Raw genomic sequence first — 18,148 nt, 5'->3', positions numbered from 1 at the left:
AAAATCTCCCCCCCCCCCCCATACAAAAATGTCCCTGAGTATAACAACGGGGAACCATGTGTTTGCCACATACAGGTAGCCAAGAGTTTCTCTGAACACCAGAATTAAACAACCAGAAGCATTACAGGATGTTTTCACACAGTTCTTAGATCCCCGCAAACAACTGATGCCTTTGCCTCTCAAATAGTGTACATGGACTAGGGTAGAAATCCTTCAAGGGATGGGGAACAGAAGAGGAAAAAAATAGCAAAGAGATGAACCCCCTGCAGAGATGTCACCAGCCAGCAATTTCAATCCCTCTGTCTGGTAACATCAGACAAAAATCTGGAGAGAAATGATGATGGTAACCTGTAGACTGGTATGGTAAAAGCAGTATTCAAGCCTAAATTGCAATTAAAAATGCTCAGTCTTGCTGTCCAGTCCTGCAGGCAGCTATTCTTCACACAAACCTGAGGATTTTTCCACATTGCAGCCTGTCAGTTCCTCAGCAGCTGCACTGGCAGGCATTTATAAAAGGCTATAATTGGTTGGATGAAGCTGGATGTAAAGTCTCCGCAGACATATGAATCTACCTAGCTAACTCCTCAGAGATCCTGATAGGCAATCTGGGAGCACAGCTCACAGGAGTGCTCTGTGGCAGTGATTTCATAATCAAAATATGAGCCCATAAGGAGAAGATGAAACTCTTCCTCCTCCTCATTCCCACTCTCATTCAGCAGCACAGTGATTAGAGGCACTAGCCCCAGATAAGGGAAGGTTTGCAGTAATCCTGTAGCTGCTTCAAGTCAAAGAACCACCAGCATGGAGCCTGAACTTTCATGTAGACTCTGGATTCTATTTTCAAGTATATTTTTATATACATACATAGAAATAAAAGTAGATACATACACTCACCGATATACAGCCCTATCTGGTTTAGAATATTTTGCTTTTATATGCAAGACTTCACCTTTAACTCACACAAATCCCTGCTGCTTTACAAGCATGCCTTTTAATTAATCCCAACTTGCCTGCCTTCTTAATTAATCCCAATTTGCCAGAATGTTGAGGAGGCAGGCAAGTCCTTAGAAAAAAAATCAAAGCACTTGAAAAGGAAAAAAAAAAATGAAAAAAGAAATACCAAAAAAATATTGTATTTCAGGAACATCATCAGTAAGTTTCATGTTAAAATAAAAATTCAGAAGTTGAGGCAAAAGCTTGTATCAATTTTAAAAACTCACATTTAGATAACAGGAAATTACAATACTCTAGAAATGACAACTATAAATTAACAGACCACAGGACTCAATAATTTTCATTTATCTAGCAAGAAATACAACAATAGTTGCTATTTGCAATTTCTAATGCAAGGCTGAATAATGTCCTAGGAAGACTGAACCATAATAGAAATAATAAAAGAAACTTAAAACATTTATGTTCATTCAAATTTCACAGCTCTAGTATTTAATTTTTACCCTCAGTGTTGTGGGGTTTTTTTTCTTAATTAGAACTCCCTGCTCCCTCCTCCACAAGGCCCAGACCTCTTTACCTCATTGTTCAAGGTTGCAAGGTTGCAATGTTTTAGCAGTTTCAGACAACTGCAATATTCATCTAGAGAAGAAATTTTAAAAAGAAATTACCAGAACTTCAATGATAACTGGAGCATTGTAAGTTAGAAACATATTTTACAAGTCCTACTTATTTTTTCCTATTAATAATTTAAGCAATTAATTTTATGTTAAACTTACTACTAATAATAGTTCAACCATTCATTAAATATATCGTTTTGCTCAAGTAACTGTGCACTGGTGGTGAAAGACCATCGTCAGTAAGGTGCTGATTCATACCTGCAAACTTGTATCCAGAGTGAGCACATTCCCCTATCACAGAACTGCAGTCACTAAAAAAAATACAGTGTACACACACACAACTCATAACTCCAGGATTAGAGGTCAGAAATAATCTAAAGATTACTGTCAGTCTCGTAAACTGTGAGGAACTGAAATCAAAATATTCAAGTATCAAAAAGCTCAAGTGGGACTGCAGTTTCTTTTCCTCCCATTTAGGAGAGAACTGAGGTGAGCAGGAGTCCTTCCTTATATGAGATTCACAAGTGAGTCATAGAAATCTAAATCATAAACAAAGCAAAGCATTTTATTTCTGCACATACACACACTGGGGAGGTGACAGCTCAAAACACAAAACTGCAGCAGCTGAGACACAAAATGAACTTAAAGATCAATAAAGTTTTAGCCATGTTATGAAGGGTCTTCTGTCATTTATACACTTCTTTCCTTATAGATAAATTGTCATTTACAGTTATTATTTAGGTTAAAATGAAAACAAAGTAACTATCTGGTTCTGCATTTCACAAGCACTCAATTGCTTTTATAGCTAAGTAATAAACTTTGTCTTCTCCTATCTGTTAATTTCTAGTGCTATTTATGTTTCCTCCCCTTCCTCAATCCACCTCCCCTCTCCCATTAGATTATGCAATTACATCTATTTATGATCTAATAAGCTGTTTCATCAACAAATGTGCAACACAGCAATATGAAACAAATTCATAACCTCTCTGCTGATTTATAGAGCAGTAAAAAGATATAAGAAAAGAGAGCATATAATTTATTGTAAAGGCAGTAAGAAAACCTCTAGAGCATTTTTCATACAAATTAAATTCTCAAACTCACTATCACAGGGCAGCTTTAAATAGGAACAATCACTAAATACTCACTTCAGAGCTTTCCAAAAAAAAAATCAATTTGATGATCATTATTTTGCAACAGAATTTAATGCAGACTCACAAATGAGTGTTAGCCACTGCAACTTGGTCTGTGAGATGCTTAAAGAATAACACAGTTGTATATGGGAAAAAAATGCAACGAGCACATGAAAACCCTGCCTGAGGCTTTTGGCTCAGAATAAAATAAACTGCAGCTTCTTCTGAGGCACAGATGGGGAAAGTCCATCACTCTGAAGGGCTGGCTGAAGTGGTATAGTGTCACAGGACTTTTGCAAAGACCTTCCCTCAACCTTTGAGCTGGACAGAGCAGTCCACCCTCAATGGAGCTCTTCTGAACAGAACAAGAACCCTCAGGGTGGCTCCTTCTGCCAAAGGTGGCAGTTCCACAATACAGATAGCAGAATTCAAAGTATAAATTTATATATGAAAAAGGAAAGCTGATCAAATCTATTGGTCTTCATAAACATCACTTTTCTACCTGTTTGGGGTTTGTTTGATTTGTCGTTTTTCTTGCTTTTCATCACAATGCAGACAAAATTGAAATCCTTGGAAGACATTCAGAGACCACACATTCCAATCAGAAATGGCCCTCTAGTTATAATTAAAAACTTCCTGATTTCATGATTTAACTGCTAATACTTGTTGGTCAGATGCATTTGCCAACTTATCGGATGCAAAAGGCCTTTCTACTCATACAATCATGCAAATTCAGTCCACACAACACAAGCAGCAGAAGTCTGCTTGTGACATGTTCCTAAATCAGAAAAAAACGCACTTTGATAACATTTTTGAATAGTTACAAGAGACTGTCACTCAATTCCTACAACATCAAGTATGTCTAGTACCAATAACAGAAAATATTAGTTGAGAAATAAGTATCTCATCTCCCATGACACCAATAACTTCAGACATTCCTGACAAATACACCACTACTGAGTAATGCAGACACTGGGGTTTTTATTGAAAACAGAAAGAGAATTAATAAGATAGTGCATTAGTTCAATGAAGCAACAGAAACAGGCTTACACAGCTACAGAATCAAATACCCAGATTTTTTACTAGTTGTACAAAAAAACCCCACACTTATTTGATTTTTCCTCTTACCCCTCAGCATATAACTCCACACTGAAAAAAAATTAATCCTAAACATTTTTCTCTGTGCTCTTTAGCATAAATTCAAAACCCAACTACTCCAAAGTAATAGTCACACAGTGTAGTTCAGTTATTGTTTTGTTTTTAAAGTCCCCATTCCACAGTAAGATTCTGATTTCTCTTCTGCATCTGAACACAGTAAGGCTCCCAGAGATTTCATAATAGAATCTCTTCTTATTTTTCTCAAGAATCCTCTGACAAGGATAAGCTAAAAATATTTTAAGAGAGGATAGGGAATTCTACTTGAACAAAGACTAGCATTTCCCTTTCTTCACATGGATAAAAATATGCTTAAGGAGAACATTCCCTTGGACATCTATAATTCAAGCAAAATATTTGAAACCACAACCCTAACTAAAAGCAGATAGAAGGGAAAATAATTACTCAGTGCCATACTAATGTAATTAAATTCATTCAGGGAACTGTTTGTAACATAAAGACATTCTTAGCATGAGACATCACCTTAACAGCTTGATTCTAAAACTGCCAGGACAAAAAATACTGCCCCCAACAGTTCATTAGGTGAAAAGATTATTGCATCAAATTACTTCTTATTTATATCATTTAAAAACCTCTCTAAAAACGACTGATTGTATCCAGCCACACAGACTCCAAAAGCATATGGCACAAAGTATCACAGACACTCATTATCAATGTCATTCTTCCCTGGCATCTTGACATTCTTTTACTGGAAATTTCTTTTTAACTCACTTTGCTGTAATTTTAAAAGAAGATGTAACCAAACACAATAGGTTAAATAACTCAATATTCTAACACATAAGGCGATGTGTATGTACACCCATACACATTATATATTAAAAAAACTGTAGGATAACAAACATTGCACCACCTATACATGAAGGATGCACTACTGTCATATACACACAATTTTTAGGAGTCTGATTATCTATTTTATTCTATCAGCTTCCCGAAGTTTGCCTTCATATTCAAGAACAAATCCTAAACAAATTAAATACAGCAATTTAACATTATAGCAATTGAAAGTCAGGCCTGCAGTCTACTTTCAACTGCAAAATTATGAACAGCCTTATTATTCCTTCTTAGATGATAAATATTAATTTAATAGATAATATATAAATTTAATGTCATTTTATTTCTTTATACATTATTATTAACTATCTTATTAATAATTAAGTAATGAATAAAATATTTATATTAATTTTTTATCCTTCAACTACTGCTGGGTCCATGCTGGTGTATGCCTTCATAAAAGTTAACCTCTCCACAAAACCACAGGATGTTTCCCATCCCGAATCAATTATGAGCTCCAAATCTTATTTTGTGAACATCCTCAAATTTCACCTGTTTCTACAACACTCCTCACTCTGCATAGAGTGACCTCCTTAGAGAGTTTCTTTGAAATCCTGCCTCAAGCAAGTACTTCAAGTACGTGCAACCTCTGAACTGAGCTCATTATCCACACAGCTCCTGAAAATTACTTTCTGAAGAAGTCTGTTTCCCCCTCCCAAAACTTCAACATGATTAATTAGCTGAGCAAATATACAGTATTTCTGATCTGCAGACATCATGGACATACACACAGCTACACCATTTTCTCTTTGCTGCTCGAATGAATAATTTAAGAGTCAAAAATTATACATGCACACAAAACACTGAAGAACTACACAGGCAAATCCAGACTAAGTACAACTCAACATTAGGGGAAACAAAAACCCTTCTAACAGTCTTAAGCACAGACAATTGTTGCCAAGAGAACTTGTGGACTCCCCATCCCTGTGTTAAAAGACCAGGCTGGAGGGAGCTCTGAGTAACCCAGTCTAGTGGAAAGCATCTGTGCCCAGGGCAGTGGGGTTGGAACGAGATGACCTTTGAGGTCCATAGTAAGAAGCAGGTCAGAATTATGCAGCCTATAGCCCAAGTTACCACTGATATCAAGTACAGAGATGCCTTGAACAATATCACCATCTGATGCTGTTCAGCACGTGCACAGAAAGAACCACGTCATGCCAGTGTGTGTTGACCAGAATCTGCAGCTTTTCCCACGTTGCAGCACCCCCACACACAAACCTGCTAACCTCAGGTCATAATTCCCTTCAGAGCCATGGTTTGCAGGCTCCCAGGCACTTCCATACAGATTTGTCACAGCATTTTCCACTTTTCTGTGGAAGCAATGACAAGATCTTTTAGACTAGAATAACCTTAACTATAAAGCAAGTACAGCCGACCAAGAAGAACGTAATGTGCAAAGAACAGACAATTCAACAAGTTATCAAATTCTTAAAAGCAGAAACACACACAGAATAAAGGCATCCTACCATTTAAACTACATGACCAGAATACATATACTTCCTCAGTTTGCATAATATCCTATCTTATAGTTTGACATCAACTCAGCCAGCCTCCTCAATACTTCTGGTCTGTTAAAAACAAACAAAATAAACAAAAACAGGAAAAAAGGTCTTAATAGAGATGAAAACCTCAAAAGTTGCTGCTACTTAAAAAACTGTAGATTTCTAAGCATGGGATGCCTGAGAATTTCCTTCATCAAATAATGTAGTTTTATTTTAAAAAATATGCCTTCAAGTAGCCCCAGAATAAGAGAGATGGTACACTGAAGTCTAGGCCTGCAATGGCATAATTATGAGAACAAAAAAGAGTATTTCTTCCACTAAAGATCATGGGTGACTATGCTCATACTCAGCAAAATTAGCGTATTTATTTTTGTTATTCTCCCAGCCTTGAAGCACAATAATTTATATCCATACCCAGTGAATTACATAAAGACAATAAGGAAAGTTGTAGATTGCAAAATTACAACATAAAGCAGAACATCACACATTGCATAGGGCTCTCCTGGATCATCACAGAAAACCTAAAGCTAAAGGTTTGAGACTAAAGCTCAATTGCTGTACTTAGAAGTGAGGACTAAGATTAAGTGTGTTCTTCATCTGCTTTGGTTTTCATTAGCAGATGGAAATAAAAGGACACGTTTATCAGGATGATTAAAAAATAGTGACTGAAGAGCTACAGGTAATGTGTCAAAAAAACCTCATCAACCATAAGGGTTTTTATTAATAATAGGTAGGGCTTTTTAAAATCTTTATTGAGCATGACCTCAAAACTGTCAAGGCAAGTCAAAGGAAAAATTCAGAGGAAGACGTTCTCAAATTCCATTTCAGTGTAACATTGCAAGCTTTTATCATTCTAAGAGAAGCTAATATGCACTGGCTGTGCTTTTCAGTCCAATTGCTACTTAGAAATGCAGCCAACCTAAATTGGAAAACCCAAATCTAACTTTAAAGGAATATTCTACATACACTCAGCTGTCTGTCACTTCAGAGTTTGATATTAAAGAACAGATTTCTGAATGCATACAAAGCTCAAATGCAGTAAGTACCCTTCAAGGATGTATATAAAATTGAAAATAAAATAATCCAACAATATTCCTGTTTATGAATACCTTTTGTGAAGTTAATATATTAAGATGTGGTTTGCTTGTTCCCTGTCTCCACCCTCTTTAAAAAACAAACTATAGATCAGCTACAAACTCAGTCCATCTTTCATGTCCTGGGTCCACCTTTCAAGATCAATTCTCTAAGTATCCATCAACCTCTAACCAATATTGGCATTTTAACTGCATTAGCCGAGGCCCCTCTATATACTTACTGAATGACATACAGTTTGGAACAGTCATTGTAAAATACCATCACAAAACTCCTCAGTTATTATTAATAAGAATAATAATATATATAATACATTTATTAATAATAAATTTCATATTCTCTCTTGTATCCAATTATGTTACACAGTAGAAGACTCTGAGAAAATAAAGAACTTCAAACTATATTTTATATTTGCAGAAAAAAACCCCATACAAGTTGAAGACAATTCAGTCTTCCCAAAATGAGGACTGATACAGACTTACAGAAAATTTTATTTACTCCCAAGCTTCCATTTCAATTCAGTCACTTATTTGTTATTTTACCTCAGACAACCACACAACTTCAGGTTTCCTACACATAAAACAGCTCAAAAAACAAGTGTCTGTTTCCCAAGGCCATTGTGACAGCAGCTACCCTGTGCTTAAATAAGATATCCAGATAGAGTATGATACAGATGGGTGGAGGTTAAGTCCTTCCTTCAACACAGAGTGGGGTTTTTGGCCTTGTGAAAGCTAAAATAGTATAAGCAGTTCAGAAATTCAAAAGTCCAGAAAAATGGTGCCATTTTTATTTTAAAATAGATGCTTGCTCCTACAAAGTGCTACAGTACTAAAACCACTGGGGTGGTGACGGGGAACAGGGTGTGGATTTTAAATACACATGTTCTGATTTTAATACTTATATCAGCATTAGGTTTTAGAAAACATCTGCAAAAATGTTTTCTAACAAAATTGTCTTAATATGATATTACAGCTGTGCACACAAGTGCAAATCAGTGTGTTTTCAAAAGCAGCCATTTGTTTGTTCAGTAATTTTCATTTTTCAGGACTGCCTTCTACCTTCCAGCTCCTGTCCAACATTTTGGTTTCAGTTACCTACTGGAGAAGGCTCAGGACACAAACAAAACAGATCTGCTGATAATGAGAGAAGCACAAAAGCACCCAACTTCATTACAGCAGCTCTGGGACACATCCCATGAAACATTCACCATCCATTTCCTTCTCCCCACACCTGCCTTGGGACACTTCGAATGTACCACATATTCATTTGATTAGCGAGAGTCCTCCAAAGCACCATCATAACTGGGCTTACACACACAAACACAACTGTGAGCTATTCTGTGTTTGGATTTTCCTTGTGAGAAATACATACTTTTACATACACACACTCTTACTCTATAGATTAAAAAAAAAAAAAAATATGCAAATGATCCTATAATTGGATTAATCAGCATTTCAGTTTTAGTGATAAAGCTGAAATTATCAAAGTATTCCTTTATAGAAGTCAAAATGTATCCAAGTTTCCTTGCGTTTCGAAAGCAGAGATTAATTAACAAGAAAATTAAGTTCACCATATTTTAGTCACTTCTATCCATTACAAGAAGGAAAGTACTTTAAGCTGCAGTATGACTAGAAAGATACTTTTCAGACTAATTTATCTTTGTCCTAGGATTGTGGGTGGCAATCAATGAAGCACATTTGTCTTGTTCCACAGCATCTCGTGGTTTACTTACACCTTGAACAAAGTTTCTACAAAGCTTACCAGAATATTTAAAGACATTACTAACCCCAGCTCTCCTCCCAGGCTTTTGGCCAAAATCACTGCTGCTCATATTATACTGCCACAACTGGTAACAGACATAGCTAAAATCTGGTCCTCTAGTGACGCTGCTGTTTGTTCTACAGTCCCAGCTCTTGCATCCCAGTAGTTACATGACAGACTCAACATGAACCATTTTTCATAGAAGGCAAGTCATCAGCCTTCAAGATAACAGAGAAGTGGCTGAAAACTCAAAACACATGGGAACTAACAAAAAAATCTATGCATAAAAGTGCATGTCTATAAAAAAGATCTACATTTAAAGACTGAATTCAGATTCACAATTCTGCAATAACATCAATGCCATCAACCCACAAATTAGGAATGTGTGATTCTTTGCTAATAGCATAGAAATGCAATGATCAATATGGAATACTGTATTCCTACAAGTAAAGCAGTAACTCTTCAAAATACCCATTAAGTGCTGCAGCATTTCACAATATTCTGTTTGTAATATTTAATCCGGGGTTGGGGGTTAGGGCTTTGGGGGTCTTACTTCTGAAACCAAATCTTATCAGTGACAGTCAATGCACAATTTTTTCCAATGAGTCTATAATAAAAGAATATTACTCTGCAATAACACAGGCTGCAAGGTTTTGCTTTATTTGACCTAATGAAGTGATTTTATTCATCTGAGATATACAGCATAGTTCAGACAACAGTACTTCATGCCCTAATATTTATCACATTCTAGGAAGAAATGCAATCTCTAAAATTTTATCTAGCTTATTAGCTGTGCCTCATGGGTCACCTCAAGTCTTTTAACTTACAGGAAGTGTTATTTCCTTTTTACAGATGAAACACTGAAGCACATAAATTATGGAAGAAATCCATAAGAAAATGTAGACATTGAGTGTGATCATTTTACATGTCTGCATCCAATCTTTAAGTAATTCAGTACTTGTCCTGTTGCCAGGTAATCCTAGAATATCCTGGATTCAAAACTCCCTACCCAATTCAAGGTTGTCAGATATGTGCTGCTTAAAACTACTCTACAGCCAGCTTGTTTTTGAACATCACTAGCATGAACAGAGTAGATATTCTGCCATCAGAGATGGCTGCAGCCCATTTTCATCCTTAGCTAAGAAATATAAAAATACTGATTCAAACGGATCCTAGAATCCATTTCTTACAGATGAGTAACATAAGCTTTAAATTTTTGGAGAAACTGTGTAGTAGAATTCATTTTTTTTAAATGCTGTTGCATTAACAGAGAGTTTAAGATGTTTACCCCGGAATATTCCATAGCTGGTAGCTAATTTTTTTTTTTCAGAGGTATAAAAACTTGAGGTTTTTCTCTCTGGAGGAAACTTCAAAGCCAAATGCTGTTCTTGCACATTGGGAATGAACACTAAGTAATAAAGTGGGCTGAGCTTACTTCCATCATTTCTCAATAGGGTCTTGGTCCTCATGGAGGAAAATCAATGCAATTCTTTGTCCACTCATTAGCTTTTTAAGATTTTAGAGGATAACCTTTAAAACTGGTTTGAAAATTCCCACTGCTCACCCACCTCACATGAAAACATCTACTTTGCTTATAGCTTACTGGGTTTCTTTTATTACTGTTAGCAGCTGCAATTCACTGGAGTGTTCATGTTTTCAGGTATCATCATAATTATTTATTTCTCCTTACATGAACTTTGTAGCATGTTTTCCAAGCCTAGACTATACAGCTAATAACAAATTTCATAGGCACTAACAGATAATTACTCTTCAGTGCTGCAGGAGTTTTCCAATACATTTTTGTTGTCTATGTAGTAATGTTTCAAAATAAAGTCTTTCTTCACCAGCATTTGTTAGGATGTGGAAGAATATCCCAAGGGTATTCCTGTAATATCTCATATTACCTCCTACCTCTTCTGCCTACATTTTGATACAATTAAATCAATTTCTAGTGCAGTGTGATAGACTGAGCTCTCAAAAACTACTCGTACTCATTTTAAAAAGATGACATGAACGATGATAATGCCTTCCAAAATACGATCATCATGCCTTCCCTTTGATTAAATGAACTAAGAGAAACACAGTGTGAGACTATTTACTTGCCAAATTAAATTTAGAACATAATAAGTAGTAAATGCTATAACCTGGGCAGCTATTTATGTATTGTTTATGGATAGACTTAAGCATGCATTGATGTAACTGAGCTTTTTACACACCCATAGCAATGGCAACCAGCCTTTGATGCTGTCTGAAGGGCTGGCAGGGTCATCGACCATCTGTTCCCACACTTCTTTGCTAAGTAGCAAACTGCTTAGCCTGCAAACAAACCAGACTCCAGAATCCACGAGCCCCTTGCCTGCCTTCTTTTGGTTTCATTCCTAGAGATGGTCTCAGATTTACACAGAGGAAGAGACACTGTTCATTGTTAACTGGAGAAGGGAAGAGGGGTGTTTTTAAAAGGGCACAGCTCCATCCCAAACCCAGGCATATTTGTAGCCCCACTATCACATGTCACTCCAAATGGTGGAAGATGTATTCAGTTTACAGACTGGTTTGAGAAAAGCAGGGCCTCAGTACTGAGGATGCAGCAACTCCAAGAGGATTTTGAGGTGGAAAATCATGGTCTGAGCTGCCAGCACAGCGCTAAGCTGAGAAGCGCTGGCTACAGCTGTACAGCAGAACCCCGGGCAGCAGGGGAGAAGCTACTCTGCATCTACATTTCACCAGCACAACCATTACCATTTCGTTCTGGCACTCACAGCTCAAGCACATTGATAACATAGGGGAGGATGTAAACCAAGACAGCAATCAAGCAGGGAAAAGTTTGGTTTATGTGGAGACAACTCAAGGAAATTTTCATTCTCAGTGAGGAAAATGTGACCGTATCTCCACCTACACAGGTAAGAGAGACCTCACCTGCTAAAGGTTCTACAATGAAGGCCTGTCTCAAAACATTAAAAAACAGGGTAACTAAGAGAGACAAAAGATGAGGTAGATTAGATCTGTGTATTAGCAGTTTCTCCATTTGTTTTTCCGGTTATAGAAAATGGTGAGGACAACTAACCAAAGGAAGAACTCTGAAAGTCTTTAAGGGGCTTTGAGTCAGAGGAAGTGTTTTCAGACATGTACAGATGCTTTCTACAGCGTGTGTTCAACTCACACAGGAATTAATTCAGAGTTACCCTACTGCCTGCAAAAGGCAAGAGGTAAAAAGTAGTCAGTTTATTTCTGGTCTTCTCTATAAAAACCCTTAAAAAACACTGAAATAGTTACTGGTGAAATTGGTGTTAGGTCAGCGGTCAGACTCTGATTTTAAGGGTCTTTTCCAACCTAAATGATTTCATGTAGCAAGTATTAAACAGGCAAAATGATACATTACAATAAAATTAATTTTTTAAGTTTGCAAAAAGACTGCTTTCCTTTCAAAAAGCACTTTTCAGTGCAGATTGCTTAGCTTAGAGGGCACTTAGTATGATTTTATGGCTTACGCTTCTACATCAAAACAAGATTTACAAAAAAATTTATTCCTCAGAAATTCAAGATATCTTTATAATATAAGCTATAATGGTATTTTTAAAATTTAATACAGACAGAGAGAATAAATCACATTAAAATAGTTTTGCAGAGCACCATGACTAAAATAACTTAAATAAAGACCACATTTTATAAGAGTAAAATCATAATCACCAATGCTTTTCCAGAAGTTTGATTTTATTAACATCCACATATTGAGTTGTAAAAAGGCAATCTGCAGGTGCAAAACCTCACACTCAATTGCACCACTGTCAATAAGAATAATTATTTCTTGGATCAGATACAGGCCACACCAATGACAAAGACAGTTTTGCTACTAATAGCATGACTCAGGGATTTCACCTGTAAAACAGAAGTTGCACTCTAATGGTGATGTTTTACATTAAAGTTCTGGAAAACTAAGTCTGGACCAATTCTAAAAGTAATGATTTTTTTTTTTCCTATCTACACCTGCTGAGGCTGCCAACTCCCTTGGATCAGCAGGAGCCTTATGCAAGTGAAGTAACTTGAGGAAACTGAGCTAGCTTAAAAAAAAATTGGCTGGGAGGTGGGGAGATCTGTTTCTGTTGATACTTTTTAACTCTCAGCAGGAATATTAATGCTTACATAAGAAGCAAGATGTAATCAAAGAGAAGCGTGAAGGATAAAGTCATCCCCTTTCACAGCAGTCTGAACTTCAACTGGCTGCAGCTAAAGCTAACTTCTTTTCTTAAGATCTCTTCTTACACAACATTATCATTCATTTACAATCTGCAATTTAAGGACACTTGCCTTGCATGAGTCATTCTGCAGACAGCAGCATTCAGAGTTTTAGATGGAAATAAGGATTTTGCCTGGAATAACAAAATTTGGTACCCCTCAAACATTTCAGTCGTGAATGTACTTGCACTTGGAAATTGTTTTGTCCTTGAAGAGTGCAGAATCTCTTATAGGAGCTCTAGAAATTAAGGAGAGCATGCAAGAGGTAATGTAGAAGTACAATAAGAACATCTGGAGGCAAGTTTAATAATCAAACAGATCAATTTGCTCTTACTCTCTCCATAACAACTGCATACCTAGGACTAAGTAAAGCAGATTAACTGAAGTGGAGGTCCTCAAAGGTGCTCACCTGTCCTGTTCTGCGTCATTACACATCACACCCATGGCTATCAAATAAATAACCATAAACATCCAAAGACACAACCTAATTTTTCAAAGGCACCATATTACAGTGGGTACTTCTAGTCATTCGGGTACTCAAAAACTTTAGAGAAAGATAAATTCCATGCACAAAGTTCTCAAATGCTCTTCCACAAGCCAGTGCAAAGCAGAGCTAGAGAAAGGGAAACTTTTTGCTCCAACCTGGAGGAATTTTTTTTTTTCTTCTAAGAAATCATTCTGTGAGTAGAAAAATTAATGAAACCTTTTTCCCTGCACTGCTGCATCTCAAGACTACTAGCTTTAACATCTAAATACACAGAAGCTGTGACAGCAGTTTTTACTGCAGTTGGGCCATTCATAATGTTTGTGTCCCTGAATTCCCTGAAATCTCATCACAGAACTGATTTAGGCAGCCCTTCCCTCTCCCTTCTGCCCAAACTCGTATCATCATGAAAAGGGCAACCGACCAACAAATTCAAAGGCATAGAATAGGGGGAAAAGAATGGCAGATGTAGCATTAAAAGCTTCACTTCCATAATAAATCAGCTTAGCAAAACAAAACCAGAACTGTACACTGTCCTTTTATGTATGTGGTTTAGTCTATATCTTGGGAACTGTGCTGCTTGAAGCTGCCTGCTATAAAAACAGAACCTGCTCACCCATTGGCTCTCTTATCTTTCACCTGGCAAAATTCCTTTCCCCTCTCTTTTTATAACTAAATTCCCCTTTTTTATTTTGGTTAAAAAAAGGTTTTGCATTATTTCAGAGTAGAGGAAAGGATGGAAGGGGGAAAAAAAGTTTTAAGAAAGACGGAAGTCAGAAAATCAGAGTTGCGTTCAGATATCCAATCTGGACAGAGAGTAAAATAATTTACCACCAGGCAGACATGAGGCCTAAATCTTTCTGAGAAATGGCTGAAATGGGTGTGAATGCACTGCAGTAAGAATAGCAACATCTGCATTTCTATATGATTTACCACAGGCTTTACAATAACAAGAGTAAATTCAAAAGATGGTAAGTAAGAGAAACAAAATGGTGCTAGACAGTCTTTTTGCCCATTCCCCCCCCATCCACAATTATTTCATCCAGTGCAGACCAACATTTGCAAAGCAGTTTATTTACTCAGCAGCTCTCCTACAAGGGAAAGGCAAGGTTACCATAGTATTGTCAATTAAGTTTGACACCTGCTTACAAAGATTGATCAATTATTTTTGATGTCTCTCTGCTATGTTACTGTTTCTCAGTTTAGAAGAGAAATAAAACAAAGCCAAAAATACTACACATCTCTCACCAAAGAATTAATGGTCCCAAGATACCCTCAGGCAGAGTATTTCTCCTCTTACCACAATGTTCTTGGTACTTGCTAATGCAAGTCACTCATTCGCAGAGAGCAAAAATAACCATACCTCATTTACAGGAAGAAAAAGAAAGAACCTTTTCTTTTCAAGTGTTTTAAGCCCACCCTTGAAAATCTGTTTTTTCAAATACTGTAGTGACAGGTTTTACACATGTCCAATTTAGGTCATTAAAAGTTCCATTTAAATCTCGGGTAACAGGGACACACGCAGGCACTTCAAACAGCTGCGACTTGGAAACAGTGCAAATGTTTAGAGTAATACACAAGGTTCTATTAACATTTCTGCAGATCGTATCTACAACCCACTAACTGGCTGCTAATGCAGCTCTAATAGCCAAACACACTTCTCAATCTTTGCCATTCTGAACCAATTTTCAGAATAATCCTTAACGACAGAAGCAACTGCTGCAGAAGTGATGTACACCCGACAGGACTTGTCAAACCACTGCTGCAAAAGTCCAGCCGTGGCTACTTAAGGGTAAAGCAGATGCACTTCGCAGCCAAATGGAAAAAGGCAAATGTTCCAGGACAGTAAGGCGAATCATCAGCTGCCACAGAGATCGGGAAGATGTTCAATCACCCAGCCATCAGCCAGGCTAATTTCTTTTTCCAGCTCTTCAGGTGGAAATACACGGAGCTTGACTCATCACCCATTCCACACCCACCTGAATTTTCAGGATTCAAAATACAACCGCTCCGAGCTGCTGCTTGCAGCAGTGTAAGGCACGTTTAACATATTTCACTCCATCCCCAACACACAGAGCTTGAAAAGCTCTAAATCTTAGAATGCTTATTTTCAGTGCAGAGTATACTTTGCTTCCAAGAATAAAGATTAAAGATGAGCTGTCAAAGACACTGCTATGAAAGCATCCTCAGTAAAAAATAGGTCTCCAACAGCTTACTCCCGTGAGAAAAATCATAATGCAAGTGTCACTGTCCTTTCTAAAGCTAAGCACGAAAAAACATAGAAGAGTTAATGAAAAATCTATTCCGATTTCACCAAAACCCCTAACAGCTTTCAATTAAACACTGTGTTAGCTCAGCTCAGAAGAGGTGCCCTTCCAACACTCAGACAGAACTTCCTCTAGGTGGGGATGGATTATTAACTTTCTACCAGAAGGGAAAACGTAACCACTGTGCTTCCTCACTTGACAAACACAACCAAGGTAAAGAAACCTAGATATTTTAAGAGATAAGCAAGATAATACCTGTAAGGACAGGATAACGGCTCCAGTAACAATTCAGAGAATATACTCATTCACAACAAGCTTTGAAATTGAAGAAACTACAATTTGCTTTGGTCCTGGCACTATTAGGGTCTGTTACATGTGACACCAAGACGAAGGATACAAGTAATCTCTTTACAGCCAGAAAATAATGGCTCTGCAGATCAACATACACGAAGAAGATTCACCTGGGCCTCCTCTCATCACTCTCAATCCCTCCGAAATTAGCCCATTGTTCCAGAGCAGGACAAACCCCAAACATCCAATACACACAGGTAACAAACAGCCAACTTAAAAACCTAATTATCTAGTTCATAAGTAGAAAAGATGTATTATATTTGCCTTGTATTAGTTTTATAGCTGGGTTGCAATCTTACTGCTGCAATATCCACCAAACATAAGTGAATTGGTTCTTTCTCTGCACTGTGTACATCACTTCAGCCAACACGTCTGACTTCAGCTACTCCTTAACTTCCCAGGCTAACAAGTTACTGGATTTACTTTTTGTTTATTTAGGAATGAGTGACCCTGTGTTAAACGTTTAAAAGAGATAGAAATTATACAGCTTAATTTCAGTACTCCAGAGAAAAACTGAACTTAAACACAATTTTAAAATAGACAGTTACTGATATTTAACCTCCAAAACATAGTTTCCCAAAGACATAGCCTCACCAATATATTGCTATTAGCTACATATTAGGACACTTTCCAGCTATATATGTCAACATACTTAATAAATGGAGTTCCTGCTTATAGGGGGTGTTTTAGAGGGAATGAAATGAGATGTCCTGTCCAAGATTATATAGCGAAATAACAGCAAACAGTATTCTTCACAGCCAGACTTTACACTGATAGCAAAGGGGGCGGGAGGAAAGTGACAGCCCTATAAATTAAGTCTTCTTTCCCACTCCATATAGAAAAGCAAGTGTCAGGGTGTGCTTCCTTCTCACTGATCAATGACTCGGTATCACACTGACTTTTAAGAATGAGAAGGTAGTTAGAGCTTGACTGAGTACTCGTTCCTTTGCAAAAATACGTTTCTTTTTTACATTTCCCACGCTCTCCTGCAAACCTTGTCACTAGGGATGTACATTTCAATCAGTTGCACTTACGTTGTCCTGAACGTAACTGACTAATGCCCACTTAGCTCAAACAACTGAAAGAAAGGAAGACTGGAAGGAGCTAAACCTTTCACTCTTTGGAAGGAAAAAGTCATTAAAATCCCCTCCTAAGTTTGGCTCCCTGGGCAGCCCCACGAAGCGCACATGTCATTTCCATAACACTTCCAGAAGGGACAGCAGCGACACAGCTTTAGGCCGATTTCTCCCCGTCTCTCAGTTCCCATGAAGTGGAGCAGCCTATTTTCAGCGATAAGTCAGCCGGAGCTGTGTCCTGTGCTCTTAAGGAGCTGGAGGAGCCTATTTCATCCTTAACTTCTGCCACATACTTCCATCATACATTAACAAAATCATAGCAGACACAAGCAAAACAAAACAAACAAGCAAACAAAAAAAAAAACCCAACCCAAACAAACGACTAAAAAAAGGCAAGTGAGAGAGACAGGAAAAAGAGGCAGGGATGAGAAGTAGAAAATCGCAATAAGCAGAGACTTACTTGAACCTGCCCTGGCAGTGTTGGCACTGGTCTCCCACCCAGCCCTGGTCGCAGACACAGGTGGAGTTGACACAATGACCCGAGAAGCAGGAGATTTTGTCGCAAGACTTGGACTGGGACACCTGGGCATAGAGGGCCAGGTAGAGGAAGCCGTAGAAGAGCAGCCAGCTGTTCACATCCAGGAGCGAGGTGAAGCAGCAGCAGCAGGGGGGGGGGA

At 37.6% G+C, this 18,148-nt stretch overlaps 1 protein-coding gene across 1 annotated transcript in view; it reads right to left on the bottom strand.

Moving 5' to 3' along the window:
• The window catches only part of ATRNL1 (attractin like 1), a gene marked incomplete at its 5' end in the record, with an annotated part of 455,979 nt that extends 437,836 nt beyond the window's left edge, over window positions 1–18,143 (bottom strand). The window contains one exon of the mRNA XM_008629373.2: window positions 17,932–18,143. Coding sequence (XP_008627595.2) covers window positions 17,932–18,143 — 212 coding nt within the window. The remainder of the gene's footprint in view (window positions 1–17,931) is intronic.
• Between the last annotated feature and the right edge of the window lie 5 nt (window positions 18,144–18,148).

Source organism: Corvus brachyrhynchos, unplaced genomic scaffold (assembly GCF_000691975.1).
Source record: "Corvus brachyrhynchos isolate BGI_N302 unplaced genomic scaffold, ASM69197v1 scaffold783, whole genome shotgun sequence".
Classification (NCBI taxonomy): Eukaryota; Metazoa; Chordata; class Aves; order Passeriformes; family Corvidae; genus Corvus; species Corvus brachyrhynchos.
This window is presented reverse-complemented; position numbering and strand designations above follow the sequence as displayed.